This window comes from Pecten maximus, unplaced genomic scaffold, assembly GCF_902652985.1.
Source record: "Pecten maximus unplaced genomic scaffold, xPecMax1.1, whole genome shotgun sequence".
NCBI classification, from domain to species: domain Eukaryota; kingdom Metazoa; phylum Mollusca; class Bivalvia; order Pectinida; family Pectinidae; genus Pecten; species Pecten maximus.
In genome coordinates, this window is record NW_022979876.1 from 77,298 (window position 1) to 93,145 (window position 15,848).

General features: G+C 34.6%; 1 protein-coding gene across 1 annotated transcript in view; it reads right to left on the minus strand.

Annotated features, from left to right (window-relative positions):
• LOC117319258 (kinase D-interacting substrate of 220 kDa-like) overlaps positions 1 to 15,848 on the minus strand; it is a 96,879-nt gene that overhangs the window by 68,500 nt on the left and 12,531 nt on the right. Inside the window, exons 2-3 of the mRNA XM_033874090.1 lie at positions 10,738 to 10,821; positions 3,896 to 3,979 (exon numbers count right to left, since the gene is read on the minus strand). Of these exons, the coding sequence (XP_033729981.1) occupies positions 3,896 to 3,979; positions 10,738 to 10,821 (168 nt within the window). The remainder of the gene's footprint in view (positions 1 to 3,895; positions 3,980 to 10,737; positions 10,822 to 15,848) is intronic.

Genomic DNA, 15,848 nt, shown 5'->3' on the forward strand with positions numbered 1-15,848 from the left:
CTAGACGGGCAAGGTCCGAGTTTGTCAAGATGGATGCATCTTCCGTACTCTTTCCCCGTCTCGATCTCGATTACTTGAGAACCATTACGTGTGAAACGTATCAGATATATCTGGCTCCTGGTTACATCGCCGAACATTTAAGTGATGCCGGAGACTATGAGGTGTGGCTTTACCTTCTCCGATGTCAAATACATTCTCGACACAAAAGCCAAACGAAATATAACGTTTGGATACGGTTTACCGTTTCACCCGATGATGAGGCCCCAAAAGGACTACTACTGCCAGTGCCCAGTTGGAGAGAGAACGATGGGAATGTGTGCGCACATCTCCAGTATCTTGTACTACCTTGGGTATTACAGGGCGCTGGAAAACCTTCGACCATTACAACCACAGGTGAAGAAATTCCGACAAAACTTGAAATAGTTTTCCATGCGGCAACGGAGTGCATATGTCGAAAGTATGTTTGGGGCTCGATATGAAAGATCCCCGTTACCATGTGACTAACCAAACTTATAAATTTATACAATCGCCCGTAGCTATGAACACACCCGTAAATGCGAAAACCAACCAAAATCATAAGGAACACGTTTTATTTGTTGTTCTGTCTATTTGTCAGCCAATGTCTTCAACCACGGGGACTTGTGAAGTAGCCATCTTGGATTTTTTTTTATGAAAAGGTGTTTCTCTCACTTTTTTTTTATATCTGTGTACATATTCTCAACATACCGAGAAAATATTCTCGTGTTTTTGATAATTATCTGAAGAAATTCGAAAATCGGCAATTCAACCATAGGCTAATTCAACCCAACATTTGAAAATGTTCCACCACTTACATGTTGATGATTTTTCCGCTCATCAATAGCATATTACGTACTGTTTAATAGCATAAAAAAAAGTTTTTGTGTCTAAAATGTTATCATCGAAAATGGCATTTTTGAGATTGTTTCTTCCAGCCAAATGGCGCGATGGAAACATGATTTTTTGTCACAATTATGCCATGAATATATTCTTTACGGTGACCATCATTTTATTAGATTTTCATTAATATTTTACATAACATGCACATTTTATCAACTTATTTTGAGTAGCCATAAAAAACAAACCAAGTGACCTAAATATTTATACTTTATAGATTTGTGACCACAACGGCATGGGTAATGCACCACAAACAGGAAATTTGAATCAGAGAAGGGGCCATTTTGGAAACAGGACCTTTATGATCATCATAAATTATGCCCCACCAGCATCCATTAAGAAACAATAACGAAGATTATTTAAGTGGATGTAAGTGACCAACAATCGGTTAGAACTGACTTTCATTGCTGAAAATATGCATATTTAGGAATTTCACTTAAGTCACAATGAAGAAACAGGACGCAATTATTTCACAGCCATGTTATACACATGTATCGTTAGTTTGTGCTTAATATTGATAGGTTTAGTTCAATTGTGATAATAAAATCGATGGAATCGCATTGTCGCTATCAACTTGTTTGAACACCCTGTTCAGGTGGATATTAAAAAAAGATACCAGACCTGTCGATACCTTATTTCGCAGTAGGTTATTAAAGAGCGTCACAGAAGTCAATCAAATATCTTAGAACGTCCACAATTTGTTAATATTATTACTCTTTATACTTAACTGTTTTAAGCCGAAGAACGAAAATGGGGAATACGCTTATTAAAATGCTAATTGCTAATCACTACATCTATTTCATTCTTTATCTGTATATTGTTCTTATTGACGCGTGACCACCCATAACTAAATATGCAAAACATCACTTTGATAGATAAAAAAAATGTTTGACCGAGACAAGAAAATATCTCAACATAATACATTTGACATGAGTTGGCTGCAATCTCTACCGGAATCAAATAATATACATGATGTCTTTACATTTGCTGTGTACTAAAGGATATGTATTGGGTTTTACATGTACATTGCACAGTAAACAGACGCAACTATGACGAACAGTGTACGCTAGGATTTGCCAGCAGGTCATTTTTACGTGGATGTACCTAGCTTGACCACACAGTTGTTCGAAGTTGAATAGTTTTAAAACGCACACGCTGTTCATTTCCAGTCCATTATGTTTTTGGTGATCAAAATTATTTTCCATGTGGATATAATATGAAGTTAATAACGAATGGAAATGTGTGTAACAAATGAAATGGTATTGTTTTTCTGATACATTCGAACCTGTTATAGCGGATACCTTAAATAGAGTATACCTGTCTATAACAGACAGTTCCAGGAATCCCCAATACAAATCGCTATATCAATATCATGTATATAGCGAAAGCCTTCCTAATGCGGACACTTATTTTTGTCCATAAAGTAGTACAAAACTTCGTGTAACGGACACGAGAAACCATAGTTGTGTTGTTATTTGTAATAAACAAGTTTTTAATTACTAGCAGAGCCTTGTTTTACTCAAATCCCCTGGCAGCAATGCTAACTTGGGAAGTCACTTCATCAGTCATTAGTTGTCCTGTTACTTGTGTGTAACAATGGGCAGTAATTGCAAGAGAGTGACCTATCGCCATCGGCAGAGGTGTTTGTTTATTCAACATTATCGGGGACAGCTAGCCATTCAACCATAGCATAGACAACCAGAATTGTCAGGTGGTAATTGAATAATTATTAAGCACAGCTTAGGAGTTCCAAGTGTCTTTGCATAAACAATAGTTATTGACTAAACCAGAACTTTCAGAAAATATATCTCAAAATAAATGCTAAGGGATTATAATTATCAGAGGAAAATGCACTTTCATTTATAAAGGGTTAATGTTGTAAAAGGAAAGATATTTCAAACATATGTATTTTCCAAAATTGATTATTAATACAAATTGTTTTAATAATAACTACATTTCCGTGTTTGACTTTGTTGAGTATTTGTCTAAATAGATATTCAGTATAATTTGATATTTTTTCAAAACTATAGGCTTAATATAAATTAAAAACTATCAACTTCATTTTTTTTGTCAGATGAATGATTGAAAATTAATTAAGCCTTTATCTTTAATGATTTGTCTTTTTAGGTCACGGTGGCCTAAAATGGGCATGTGATAACAGTTTGAGGGTATGCAGATGTTGGCCCTGACTGACCCCCAGGGACTGATGGGTGATGTTAAAAAGGGTCAAATTGACTGAAATTTCAAAAATCTTCTGATCAACTCTTAGATGTGTCAGAAACAAACACTCTTCAGAGATGGGAGGGTGTTATGGTGCTCTGCCAAAGTTGTGAATTTCATGACCTTGAGGTTTCACGTTTGCCTGTTGGGAGAGGGTAAACTTTGTTATAATTTATATAGAGAAATCATATTTTTGACTATTATTTGTTGGAAATTCCTTTGGAACTCATTCAAACCTGGTTAACATTATCGGCATGGAATAACTGTCTGAAGGCATGCACATGTTGGCCCTGACCGAACCCCCGAGCCTGGTTGGCGGGTTTAAAAAGGGTCAAATTGACTGAAATTTCAAAAATCTTCTCATTGATTTATTCACAGTTTTGTTTGGTATGAAGTTAAAGGTAGGAAATGCAAGATATCATATATAAATGATATTGTTTTATACATTTCCGAGGTCATCATTAATATGTCAAAATCACCAGCACTTAAATGAATTAGTAAAACTGTTGTATCTAGTTAATGTTTAGATACAAATCTAGTAATGGATATTGTATGAGAAATTTAATTTCAAATTGATGATCAATAAAACCGTATCCTGATATAAGTGCAACCAGAGGAAATGTGTTGTATGCTATATATGGATATAGTTTTTGTTTGTTAAATAATTCACACAGAAACAGGGACGCTTTACAGTACAGATGACAGTTAATGTGTTGCCAAGAAACACTAAATGGAACAAGTATCAAACTTTAACACTCACCTTATTAGGGTCCGCCCCATTCTTTAGCAACATTTCCACGATGTCCTGATGACCACGTCTTGCTGCCCATTTTAATGCATCAGACTGAATCAAAAGTCGACATTTAATTGCAGGATTGTATACATAATTTACATGTTTTAATCTTTATCATCGGTAAAGAATGCATTTGCTGTACAGGTATTATGCATGCCTCTGAAGTGCACAGATGATCAGTTTGATTTGGATGTAGTAATAAACAGACTATGGTATGTTATGTAACGACAAATAGATTTTTAATTTTATTGATACAAATCGATTATATTTGCATTAAAACGTAATAACGAAATGAGTGGCTATCTAATCGGTTAAAGAAAATGATCACGTAAACTGTTCAAATATATTATAGAACTTGTCCATTTCTTTATATTTTTATTTCAACTTATATTATCTATATATACTTCTTTTCTCGAATTTTTTTTTAACGAAAATCCATGCCCCTTTTTCGGAATGGTATCGACGATCGGTTTAATCCAAATTTTTTTTCGGGATACCCTAGCACCATAGATTGTCTTCGCGTGGGTGTGTTTAGCTTATTCTATCAAATAATGCCTGTTTCCCATCCAATATGTTGTTGGATTACATGAAGTTTTCTATTTTAAATAAAATGTGTGTAATGTGTATCAATTGAAATATCTGTAAAAATGCAGTTTGAATTACTCAACGCAATGTTAATAATTAGCTACAATTTTAATCGTTATTTATACTTTCTTTTACAATAAAGATTATTATTTTGGGTGGTGAATTGATGATAAAAGTGGAGGTTTTATTTGCTACTACTCGTACCGCTTTTTATCCTTTTTGTGGGAAGGTTCGCGACAAATAGGTCTGTTCAATTTCACGCTTGTATCGTTATGCGTATGCTGTTCATTTTATCATATTGTTTGCTGACCAAAATTCTTTCCATGCGAAATAACATGGAGTTTCTAAAGCATGGAAATGTGTGTATCAAAAGTAATTCAACTGTTTTCTGATATTTACTGTTACCGTTGCAATGGACTCCATAAACTGTTTGATGTTTATTTTAATCATACACTGATAATGCTAGTTTTCAATTAAAATTTTCCCGGCGTCTCATCAACAAACATATGCCATAGCTAATCACGGGAGTGTAAAACTTTGTGCCCTGTAATCTTTCCCCGCTTTAACTAGTACTGGAAGCTGTAGATACTATGACTCGTACCTCAGTAGTACATTTCTAAATTATCACAAGCCCTGATCCTATCAAGCCCTACATGCGACAAATTGATTATATTTTTGAAACTGTCAGCGTTCATCTTCATATTCTTTGTAGTATTTAACAAATATTTTCATTTTTATATGATTTTCTATAAACTGGGACCCAAGTCAAACTTTTTTTTACAGTTTTTATCACAAACGTCATATCAGTTTTTCATTGGACTTGTGTCTTGATAGCATGGCATTTTTTTCGGCAGGGAGATACAGACAGTTGGACCGTTTTTGAAAAGTGTCTTCTGTGTATCATACATCCAGTACACAGTTTGTATATAATGCCTGGTTTAAATCTAACTCATAACGCTTTGCACGTAAATGAGTCTGATATGCACAAATTTGTAAAAACCCACACCGCGCTAAAATAACACTGAAAACTAAAACGAACAAAACTCGATGCTCTTAGAATAAACGAAAATGAAACACTTCACTCGACATATAAACACGTTGAGCGGTAACGTGAAAGGAAGGTATGCATTAGGCCCCTCACCTAGACTTTATTTACCGAACAAATCTGGATGTTCTGAAAATGAAAATGACGAGATTTCCATGTAACCGGAAAGCCAAATCTAATAAGCTGTTCCTTAATCCCTCAGCACGATTCCTCACGTCAGTGATTGGTCCTTTATGCACGAACATGATGTATGAAAGAGACGAGATTGCGTAGATTCCCCATTGTGTTTACAAATTTTCAAAGATGAGAGATTTAAATATTAAGCTGCATCAACTCCAACATCGGTAAATACTTAATGCAGTTACTTGGTTTCTGACTGCGTCATATTTGTGATTTCAATAAAGGGCTAATATTCGATATGAGATAACGCGGTGTGCATGAAAAAACTACATATATCCAGCCTCTTTCTCCAATTTGTTACTTGTATATATTTGGTAAGCATGCATTAAGTATGTTAGGCAGTTTGATCCCTTACAATACCTGTATTTGGGAATGTTTACATTTGAAATGGCTATATATAGGCTAGGTGGTGTGTCATGTACTAAAGCTGACCATTTTGACCAACACTTTGAACTTTATCAAAGAAATACAATCTTTGTCTGGGATCGATATCCTTGATAAACTTCACACAGAGGTTATGCCAACAAAGATGGAGTTGAATGTCTCATGCCATGTTGAACAGTGTTGTTCGTGCCCTCTTTCATGGCCTACCACGGACATATATTTTACTGGGTGTATTGTACCTGGTACATTGGTTCACTTTAATTGAAGGTCTACTTTAATAAGTTATGCTCATTGAATTCATTCATACTAATATTACCCGACATGTATGTAAATTGTATATATACATGGTTACACGTCACGGGCGTTACCTAAATATTTTATCATATTCCAAATCTTTGATTTATTTCACACTATGCATTGACTTAAATCGATATTGTTAAATTAAGGTATTATGTATATAGAAGGTCGATTGAAAGATACATGATAGTACATAAGAAAGTGTATTCTTTATCTTGATATGTACAGATGTATTGTTTTGTATGCATACTATTGTTTTGTTGGTTTACAATCAAAATTGATTAGAGTAATGACAAAAAAAAAACATTATATATTAAGCGAACATATAGGAGGTTTGTATTGGTTCTATTAATAAATGTACGAATAAATAACTACAAAACAGTAAATAATTTTGCTCGAGGTTAGCCTTAATATTACCGTTAACATCAAAACTGAACATGAGTTATATTTCCCTGTACATCGGAAATATTAGAAGTATGACATGGATAAGAAACAAGAATAATGTGGCTGATACACTCAGATGTATTTTGTAATTTCTGATGTAACAGATATACTTTCCTTTACCTGGTAAAGTATTTGCATATCTATCACAAATCATCACCAAATAAAATGATGTCCCTCCATCATCCATTAAGAAATAATAACTAAGATTTTGTTAGTGGATGTAAGTGTCCAACAACCGGTTAGAACTATGACTTCCGATGCTTAGAATATACATATTTAGGAATTTCACTACAGTCATAATGAAGAAACTGGACGCATTTTATTTCACAGCCATGTTATACTTAAGTATTGTTAGTTTGTACTCAATATTGATAGGTTTAGTTCAAATGTGATGATGGACCTTGGAATCGCATTTTAGCTATTAATACGTTTAAACAACCAGTTTAGGTGCATAGTTAAAAAAAGAAAGACCAGACCTGTGGATACCTTATTGTGTAATAGGTTATTAAAGAGCGTCTCACAAGTCAATCAAATATAGCAGAACGTGCACAATTCGTTAATATTATTTATCTTTATACTTAACTGTTTTAAGCCAGAGAACGAAAATTGGGAAAATGCTAATTGCTAATCCATACATGTATTTTATTCTTTATCTTTACATTGTTCTTATTGACGCGAGACCACCCATAACTAAATATGCAAAACATCACTGACACTTTGATAGATAAATAAAAATATTTGATCGAGACTAGAAAATATCTAAAATATTACGTTTAACATTATTGTGGCTGCAACCTCTACCGGAATCAAATAATATATATGATGTATTTACATTTGCTGTGTACTAAAGGATATGTATTGGGCTTTATATGTACATTGCACATTACACAGACACAACTGTGACGAACAGTGTACGCTAGCATTTGTCAGCAGGTCATTTTTACGTGGATGTACCTAGCTTGAGCACACAGTTGTTCGAAGTTGAATAGTTTTAAGCCGCACATGCCGTTCATCTCCAGTCCACCATGTTGTTTGCTGATCAAAATTATTTTCCATGCGGATATAACATGAAGTTAATAACGAATGGAAATGTGTGTAACAAATGGAATGGTATTGTTTTTCTGATTAATTCGAACCTGTCATAGCGGATACCTTAAACAGATGATACCTGTCTATAAAAGACAGTTCCAGGAATCCCCAATACAAATCACTATATCAATATCATGTATATAGCGGAAGCCTTCCTAATGCGGACAATTACTTTTGTCCGTAAAGTAGTACAAAATTCCGTGTAACGGACACGAGAAACCATAGTTGTGTTGTTATTTGTAATAAAACGTTTTTAATAACTAGCAGAGCCTTTTTCACTAAAATCCCTTTGCAGCAATGGTAACTTGAGAAGCCACTACACCAGTCAATTAATTGCCCTGTTACTTGTGTGTAACAATGGGCAGTAATTACAGGAGAGTGACTAATCGCCATCGGCAGAGGTGTTTGTTTATTCAACCTCATCGGGGACAGCTAGTCATTCAACTATAGCATAGACAACCAGAATTGTCAGGTGGTAATTGAATAAGTATCAAGACTACAAAAGAGGGCCAACGCAATAGTTATGCATGTAATAATTGTTTTACTTACAAAATAACCATATGCAAATCTGACAGGGCGCAACTTGCAAGTGCATTGTTTTTTTTGTTTTTTTTTATTTTTAATTTTTGAAGACATTTTTAATACATGAATAGATAATAACCTCATGCACACATACACACCCTCAAACATACACACATCAGTTCCAGAATGTATGGTTTACCATTATATATCATCATGATCAGAATAACCTCAAGATCTTTCATTGTCTTAAAAGCAACCTCATCCGCATCATCGTACTCATCATCACCATCGTAATCACATCATCATACAAGTCAACATACTCTCATCATCATAGTATCATCATCATAATCTCATCATACTCATCATCATAATAATCATCATTATAATCATCTTCATAATATCATCATCATTAACTACAAAGGTAAATTCATGTACATAGGAAACCATACAAACTCCTATAAATGTGAATGTACTCTGATAGACATACATACACCCTCACACACATACATATTCAGTTTCCTGGTAGCCTGATCAATCCTGTCGAGGGCTCAGTTTCTGTGTTGGTCATACCAACTCTATCCACGTCTACCGAGTCATCAGCAGGATTGACCACGCTCCACACTTATAAGTACCTCTTACACACACACAATTGGAAAACAGGGAGAGGGGGGGGGGGATAGACAAAGAAGATAGACAAAGAAGGATGGGACCATTTAATACATAAAATTAAAATAATATACCTTGATAGGAGATGGAAAGTAATTATTATCTGCTTATTTAATGAGTATCAGCAACACGGCACTGGAGAAAAAAAAAGAGATAGGGTAATTATAAGTCGGAGATTTCCCCCCAGTTTTTCCACTCTTTTTCAAACTTTTCCCTACAGGCTTCTCCTTTACTATATGCAATAAATTTTTGCGTCTCATGATATTGTTTAAGAACACTTATCAGACACATGCATCGTTAGTTTGTACTCAATATTGATAGGTTTAGTTCAATTGTGATAATAGTATCGATGGAATCGCATTGTCGCTATCAACATGTTTGAACACCCTGTTCAGGTGCATATCAAAAAAAAAAAAAAAAAAAAGACCTGTGGATACCTTATTGTGTAAAAGGTTATTAAAGAGCGTCACACAAGTCAATAAAATATCTTAGAACGTGCACAATTCGTCGTTAATAGTATTACAATTGATTCTTAACTGTTTTTAGCCGAAGAACGAAAATGGGGAAAACGCTTATTAAAATGCTAATTGCTAATCACTACATCTATTTTATTCTGTATCTTTACAATGTTCTTATTGACGCGAGACCACCCATGACTAAATATGCAAGACATCACCGACACTTTGATAGATAAACAAAACTGTTTGATCGAGACAAGAAAATATCGAAACATATTACGTTTAACATTATTTTGGCTGCAATCTCTACCTGAATCAAATAATAGTGAATTATCTATATATAGATAATATTTCTTGATATACATAATATTGATGTGATCAAGTATACGTTTGCACAAAATCATATTTTTACCGTCAATTAACCACAATATAACAGTAAACATCAGGATTGGTCATGTTAAATTTTCCTGTAAATTGCAAATATCTAATGATTATTACATAGATAAGGAAAGAAAATGATATGGCCTAAACACTCAGATGTATTTTGAAATACTGATGCTATTTACCTTAAATTCCTTGTTCGGGTGGATATCTGTTTTTTTTTAAAGAAATCATCACCAGAATTGTGGATATCGAATTGTGTAATAAGTTATTAATGAGGTTTACTCAAGTCATTCAGATGTCATAGAACGTGCATATTCGTTTATATTTAGAAGCTTTATCCTTATTTGTTTTGAAGGAAAAACGAAAGCTACTCGTTGTTCACACTGAAGTGTCTTGAGAGCACACCACTTTGCAAGAAAATATATATACAAAAATACTGTTTTATGCATATGCGCAAGGTGGTCCTTAATATGTCAATTATCACTTGCGCTTTTATATGTAATTGAAACTGTTAGAGCTAGATAAGCTCTAAATGTCAATTTAATATTAGATACAATTTGAGAATTAAATTTCAGATTTGAAATTTAAATTCGTATCCTTGTCTTTGTGTATACCAGAGGAAATGTGTTGTGTGTTATATGTGCATACATGTCTTCTATGGAATACATCCTCCGGACGCTTAAAGGTAAACATGACAATTGATTTGTTGCTAAGAAACACTAAATTAAACAAATAGAATAAACTTTAACACTCACCTTATTAGGGTCGGCGCCATTCTTTAGCAACATGTCCACGTTGTCCAGATGACCCCATGCTGCTGCCGCTCCCAATACATCACCCTGAATCAAATCACCCGACATTAAATTGCAGAATTGTATCAATAATTTACAAGTGTTAATCAGTATCATTGGTAAGGAATGCATTTACCAAAAAGATATTTTGCACGCGTCTTAAATGCACCGATAATCAGTATGATTTTGATGAAGCAATAGAAAACTATTGTATGTTATGCAACCACAAACAGATATCTAATTTTATTGATATCAATCGAATTTGTCAGCAGTGAAAGGTATACCGATATGAGTGATATCTACAGTACTGGGAGGGTGATTTGTACCCAAACCCTGCGGGAGCGACGAGCGGCGGTCGAGCGGAGGGGATTAAAATCTCCCGCATTGTCGCCGCGAGCGATCGATCCCGCAGCGTTCTCGCGGCGACATCGCGGTGACATCGCTCCCGCAGCGACATCGCGGCGAGATCGCTCCCGCAGCAATGACGAGAGCGATGGGCATAAATGATACGTGTGCCTATGTTTTTACCGCTAGCAGTCGAAACGATTGGTAGATTTTGTAAGTTACATGCAAGTGTCCTATCCCAAATGTAAGACTCAAATTCAAAGTGATACGGTTCTCCGTGACGATCATGGGTATAACTAAATAAAAAAGCATCTGGATACCGTATAGTGAGTCTACGAAACTACATTAACGTCTCAATTGCTGCTGCTGATAAATGATGTGGTTTAAATGATCTGCAATTCAATACTTGTATATATAGGCCTATGCATTTAGTCACTACTGATTTAGCTGACCTGTTTATAGATGGCGCTTTGTGCATGACCTCCGATGCCATGAACTCGGAGAGGCCACATAAGGGGCTCGTTATTTAGTGAAAGATATCTGACTTATTTTTACGTGATCTAGCAAAGTCCTTAATTGCATAATTTAGTCACCACATATATCTGAAGTATCTAGCTAGTAACATGTCTGTTTGAGAAATTGATCCATATACGTGTACGACCCGTGACGGATGAGAAGACGATGAACATTGATAAATCATTACTTGTCCACGCGGGGACATAATGTATGTTTTTGGTTTGTAATTGTTTGAAGAAAACCAAATTCTATCCTCAATACTATAGCTTATAATTATTTTGTCTGACTTTTTATAGTGGGTTTCATACATAAACTTTACAATTATTTGAGCATTTCGTAGTTTAAATACACGGCTTAAAGACGTTGTGTGTTTTCTTGCTATCATTATTCATGTTGATATATATATATATGCTACTTGCAGTTTACTGGGACGACTCCGGCGTGGCTAATAGCATAGAAATGTATACACTTCGGTGCATTTATATTACCGGTAGATATAGAAATCCGTGCTCACATATTCCAAACTACATATATAGTAGTTAATCAACTTCATTATTTCATTAACAGCCAAATTGTCACAGCAATTACCATTTAACCAGCCAAGTACAAAATCATTATGCGAATCTCTTTTTTTTTCGATTACATGCATGATTGGAATCTATGTGTGTATACTATAAATGTTGTAGTCTATGTATTTCAAACAATATTGTTAAATGAAAATTGTCAAAAAATATTGTTTGAGATACATAGACTACAGAATGTTGTGTATGTATAGTCCGATGTGCTCTCTTTATTGTGAGAAAACAATACATTGGTGTATGTAATAAACAAAAATCTATAAAATACCTTTTAACTTATTTCAATTAATTATAAGCATAACATGGGAATCTTTCCCGTCCCTTTTTTTGGAAGCAAAACAAAATAACGTACTAACAATGCAGACGTCACCATTACGATCAAGACCTAACGTCCAAACAATGTGAACTATTTCGTCCTTTCTCTATCTATAGACCAGTCTATTTTACGTCCAACGAAGCCGGTTGATCGATCTTGTAATTTGAATTTTTCCATTGAAACTGGTAGGTAACAAAGGAGTTCCAGAAGGAAATATTTACCTTGTGTGAAGAGAATGTCGGAGATGAGTATATAATAGATATATTATATCATTATCTTGGTTTGTTTTACCACAATCATTGAACATTCGGTAGGAAATCATACATTCCAAATCATTACCGTTTAAATCCAAATGAAACCAAACTGAATGATCTATTAAACGGTCATACTTATAAATGAGTTATAAATGGTGATTCATTATTTTCTAGAAAAAAAAAATATCTATATCGCTTAATATAATCAGAATTCAAGTTAGTTAAAGCGATATAGATTAATTCTCTATACACAGAACAATTACCGGCCGTGTAGTTACCGTTATAGAAATGTTTCATCAGCTGTTAACACGCGTTACCTTACCACAGATTATCTTCGCATGCTTAGCTTAGAATGCCTGTTTATTTTAATAAGAGGAAATTGAAGCACACAGTGGTAAAAGTAAAATAGTTTAAAGCCGTATTTGCCATTCATTTTCAATCCAATATGTTGTTTGCCGACCGAATGAAATGTTTTCAATTGGTATCATTCGAAATATCTATAAAATGCAGTTTAGACACTAGTAAACGGATTAAAGCAAGACTTATTCCATACAAATCAAGAGTTATACTCTTGACCTTTTTTGTGGAAAGGTTTGCGACGAATCGGTCTGATTCAGTTTATGCTGGTAACAATAACATCCGTCAGCCGGTTATTTTTACGTGGATGTACCCAGCTGGAGCACACAGTTGTTCGATGTTGAATAAGTTTAAGCCGCATATGCCGTTCATTTCCAGTCCATCATGTTGTTTGCTTACCAAAACATTAATGTTGTTCATGCAGAAATAATATGAAATTTACAACGAATGGAAATGTGTGTAACAAATGAAATTAAACTGTTTACTGATACAGTCGAACCTGTTATAGCGGACACCTTATAAAGCGGACACCTGTCTTTAACAGTTTAAGGAAACCCCAATGGAAATCACTATATAAATACCATGCATATAGCGGACACCTCCCTAATGCGGACAGCGAACACTTATTTTTGTACGTTATGTTTTTAAAAATTCCGTATCACGGACACGAGCAACCATAGCTGTGTTGATATTTGTGTGTCTCCCCCTGGCATCAATGCTAACTTGGGAAGCCACAACATCAGTCACTGATTGTCATGTTACCTGTAAGCATTGGCAGTCATTACAAAAGAGTGACCAAAAGCCATCGGCATATGTGTTTGTTTACTCAAGTTAACCGGTGACAGCTAGCCATTCATCCATAGCTTAGACAACAAGAATGATCAGTTAGTAATTTAAATCATTAGAAGACCAATAAAAGAGGGACAACGCAATAGTTATGTCTGTCATAATTGTTTTACTTCCGTAACATCCGTATTCAAATCTGACAGGGCGCAACTGGTAAGTACATGGTTGTCAGCCGCCATTTTCTCATTCTCGTAACACCTCGGAATATGACTGCGCAACACGTTAAGAACAACTGCAGAGTTCCAAGTGTCTTTGTATACGCTATAGTAATTGACTGAACCAGAAAACAGTATTTAAATTAAAATTAAATTCCCTTCATGGATTTCAGAAAATATATCTCAAATTAAATGCGTATATATTATGATTATCAGAGGAAAACACACTTTCATTTATAAAGGGTTTATGTTGTTATATGAAAGATATTTCAATCATATTTATTTTCCAAAATTTTGATGATTAATAATATTGTTTAAATAAGAACTACATACACTTTTTCGACTATGTTGAGTATTTGTCTGAATAGATATTCAGTATAATATGATATTGATAAGATTATTTTTTTGAAACTAAAGGCTTAATATCAATTAAAACAATCAACTTTATTTTTTGTGACAGATAATTGAAAATTAATTAAGAATTTATATGTATCTTTATTATTTGTCTTTAGGTCACGGTGACCTAAAATGAGCCTGGGATAACATTTTAATGGTATGCACATGTTGTCTCTGACTGACCCCAACGACCTGATTGGCGGGGTTAAAAAGTGTCAAATTGACTGTAATTTGAAAACAAAAAAGCATCTCAATACTAATATAAGATGGAAGCTTTTCTCAGATTGAATGGACGTGTGGTGCTTTACCAACGTTGTGAATTCCATGACCCTGGTTACTCACGTTTGCCCGTTGGGAGAGGGTAAACTTTGCTATATATTATAGAAGGAAATCCGATTTTTGTCAATCATTTGTATGCTTTCTAATGCAATACATTTCAACTTTCTAAAAGAAGTTCAGCATGGGGTAAGTGCTTACTGATATACATGCGTCGGCTCTGAATGACCCCCCCCCCCCCCCCCCCCCCCCCGCACTGGGTGGGGCCACAAGTGTCAATTAGATTAAATGAAATATTTCAAATCGCAGGTGACCGTTAAGGTCCAAGGGCCTCTTGTATTTATTGGTTTTAGTGTTTAACTATAATAAATCAGCAGATATATAGTGTACTGTAATCATATATATTTTTTTTTTTTTCGTTTTTGAGGGACACAACTCAATGAACCTCTATATGGAGGGCACCTCTCTATACAGAACAGTTTTGCCTTGTTCCTCAGGTGTCTTTTATATAGAGGTTTGACAGATTTAATACCGCCGTTGCAATGAAATCTATAACCCGTTTAATGTTTTGTTTTTAATTATACATACTAGTCTCTCTCATATGTGTAGTGATATGTGTTGATTATCCGCGATTACAAATTAGGATCCATTGTTTCTAGTGTTTTGCTTTCAAGAATTACAAAGCTCTTTTTAGAAGGAAGGAATTATACTTTTACATTTAATTTAGAATACAATAGAGTGACTTCGATTATCTTTTTCCGACGTTTCATCAACGAAAACACGTCGTAACCGGTCACTGTAATGTAAAACTTTGTTCCCTGTAACATTTCCCTGTTTTAATTAGTACTGGAAACTGAGGCTACTGTGCATGTGACCCGTACCTAAGTAACAACCATTTAAATGATCATAGTCCCTGGTCATATCTGGCCCTACATACGACAATTTGTATACATTTTGAAAACAATTTTCTTCGTCAGCAGTCATCTTCATACTCTTTGTTGCGTTTTACAAATATTTTCTTCTTTCATATAAAAAC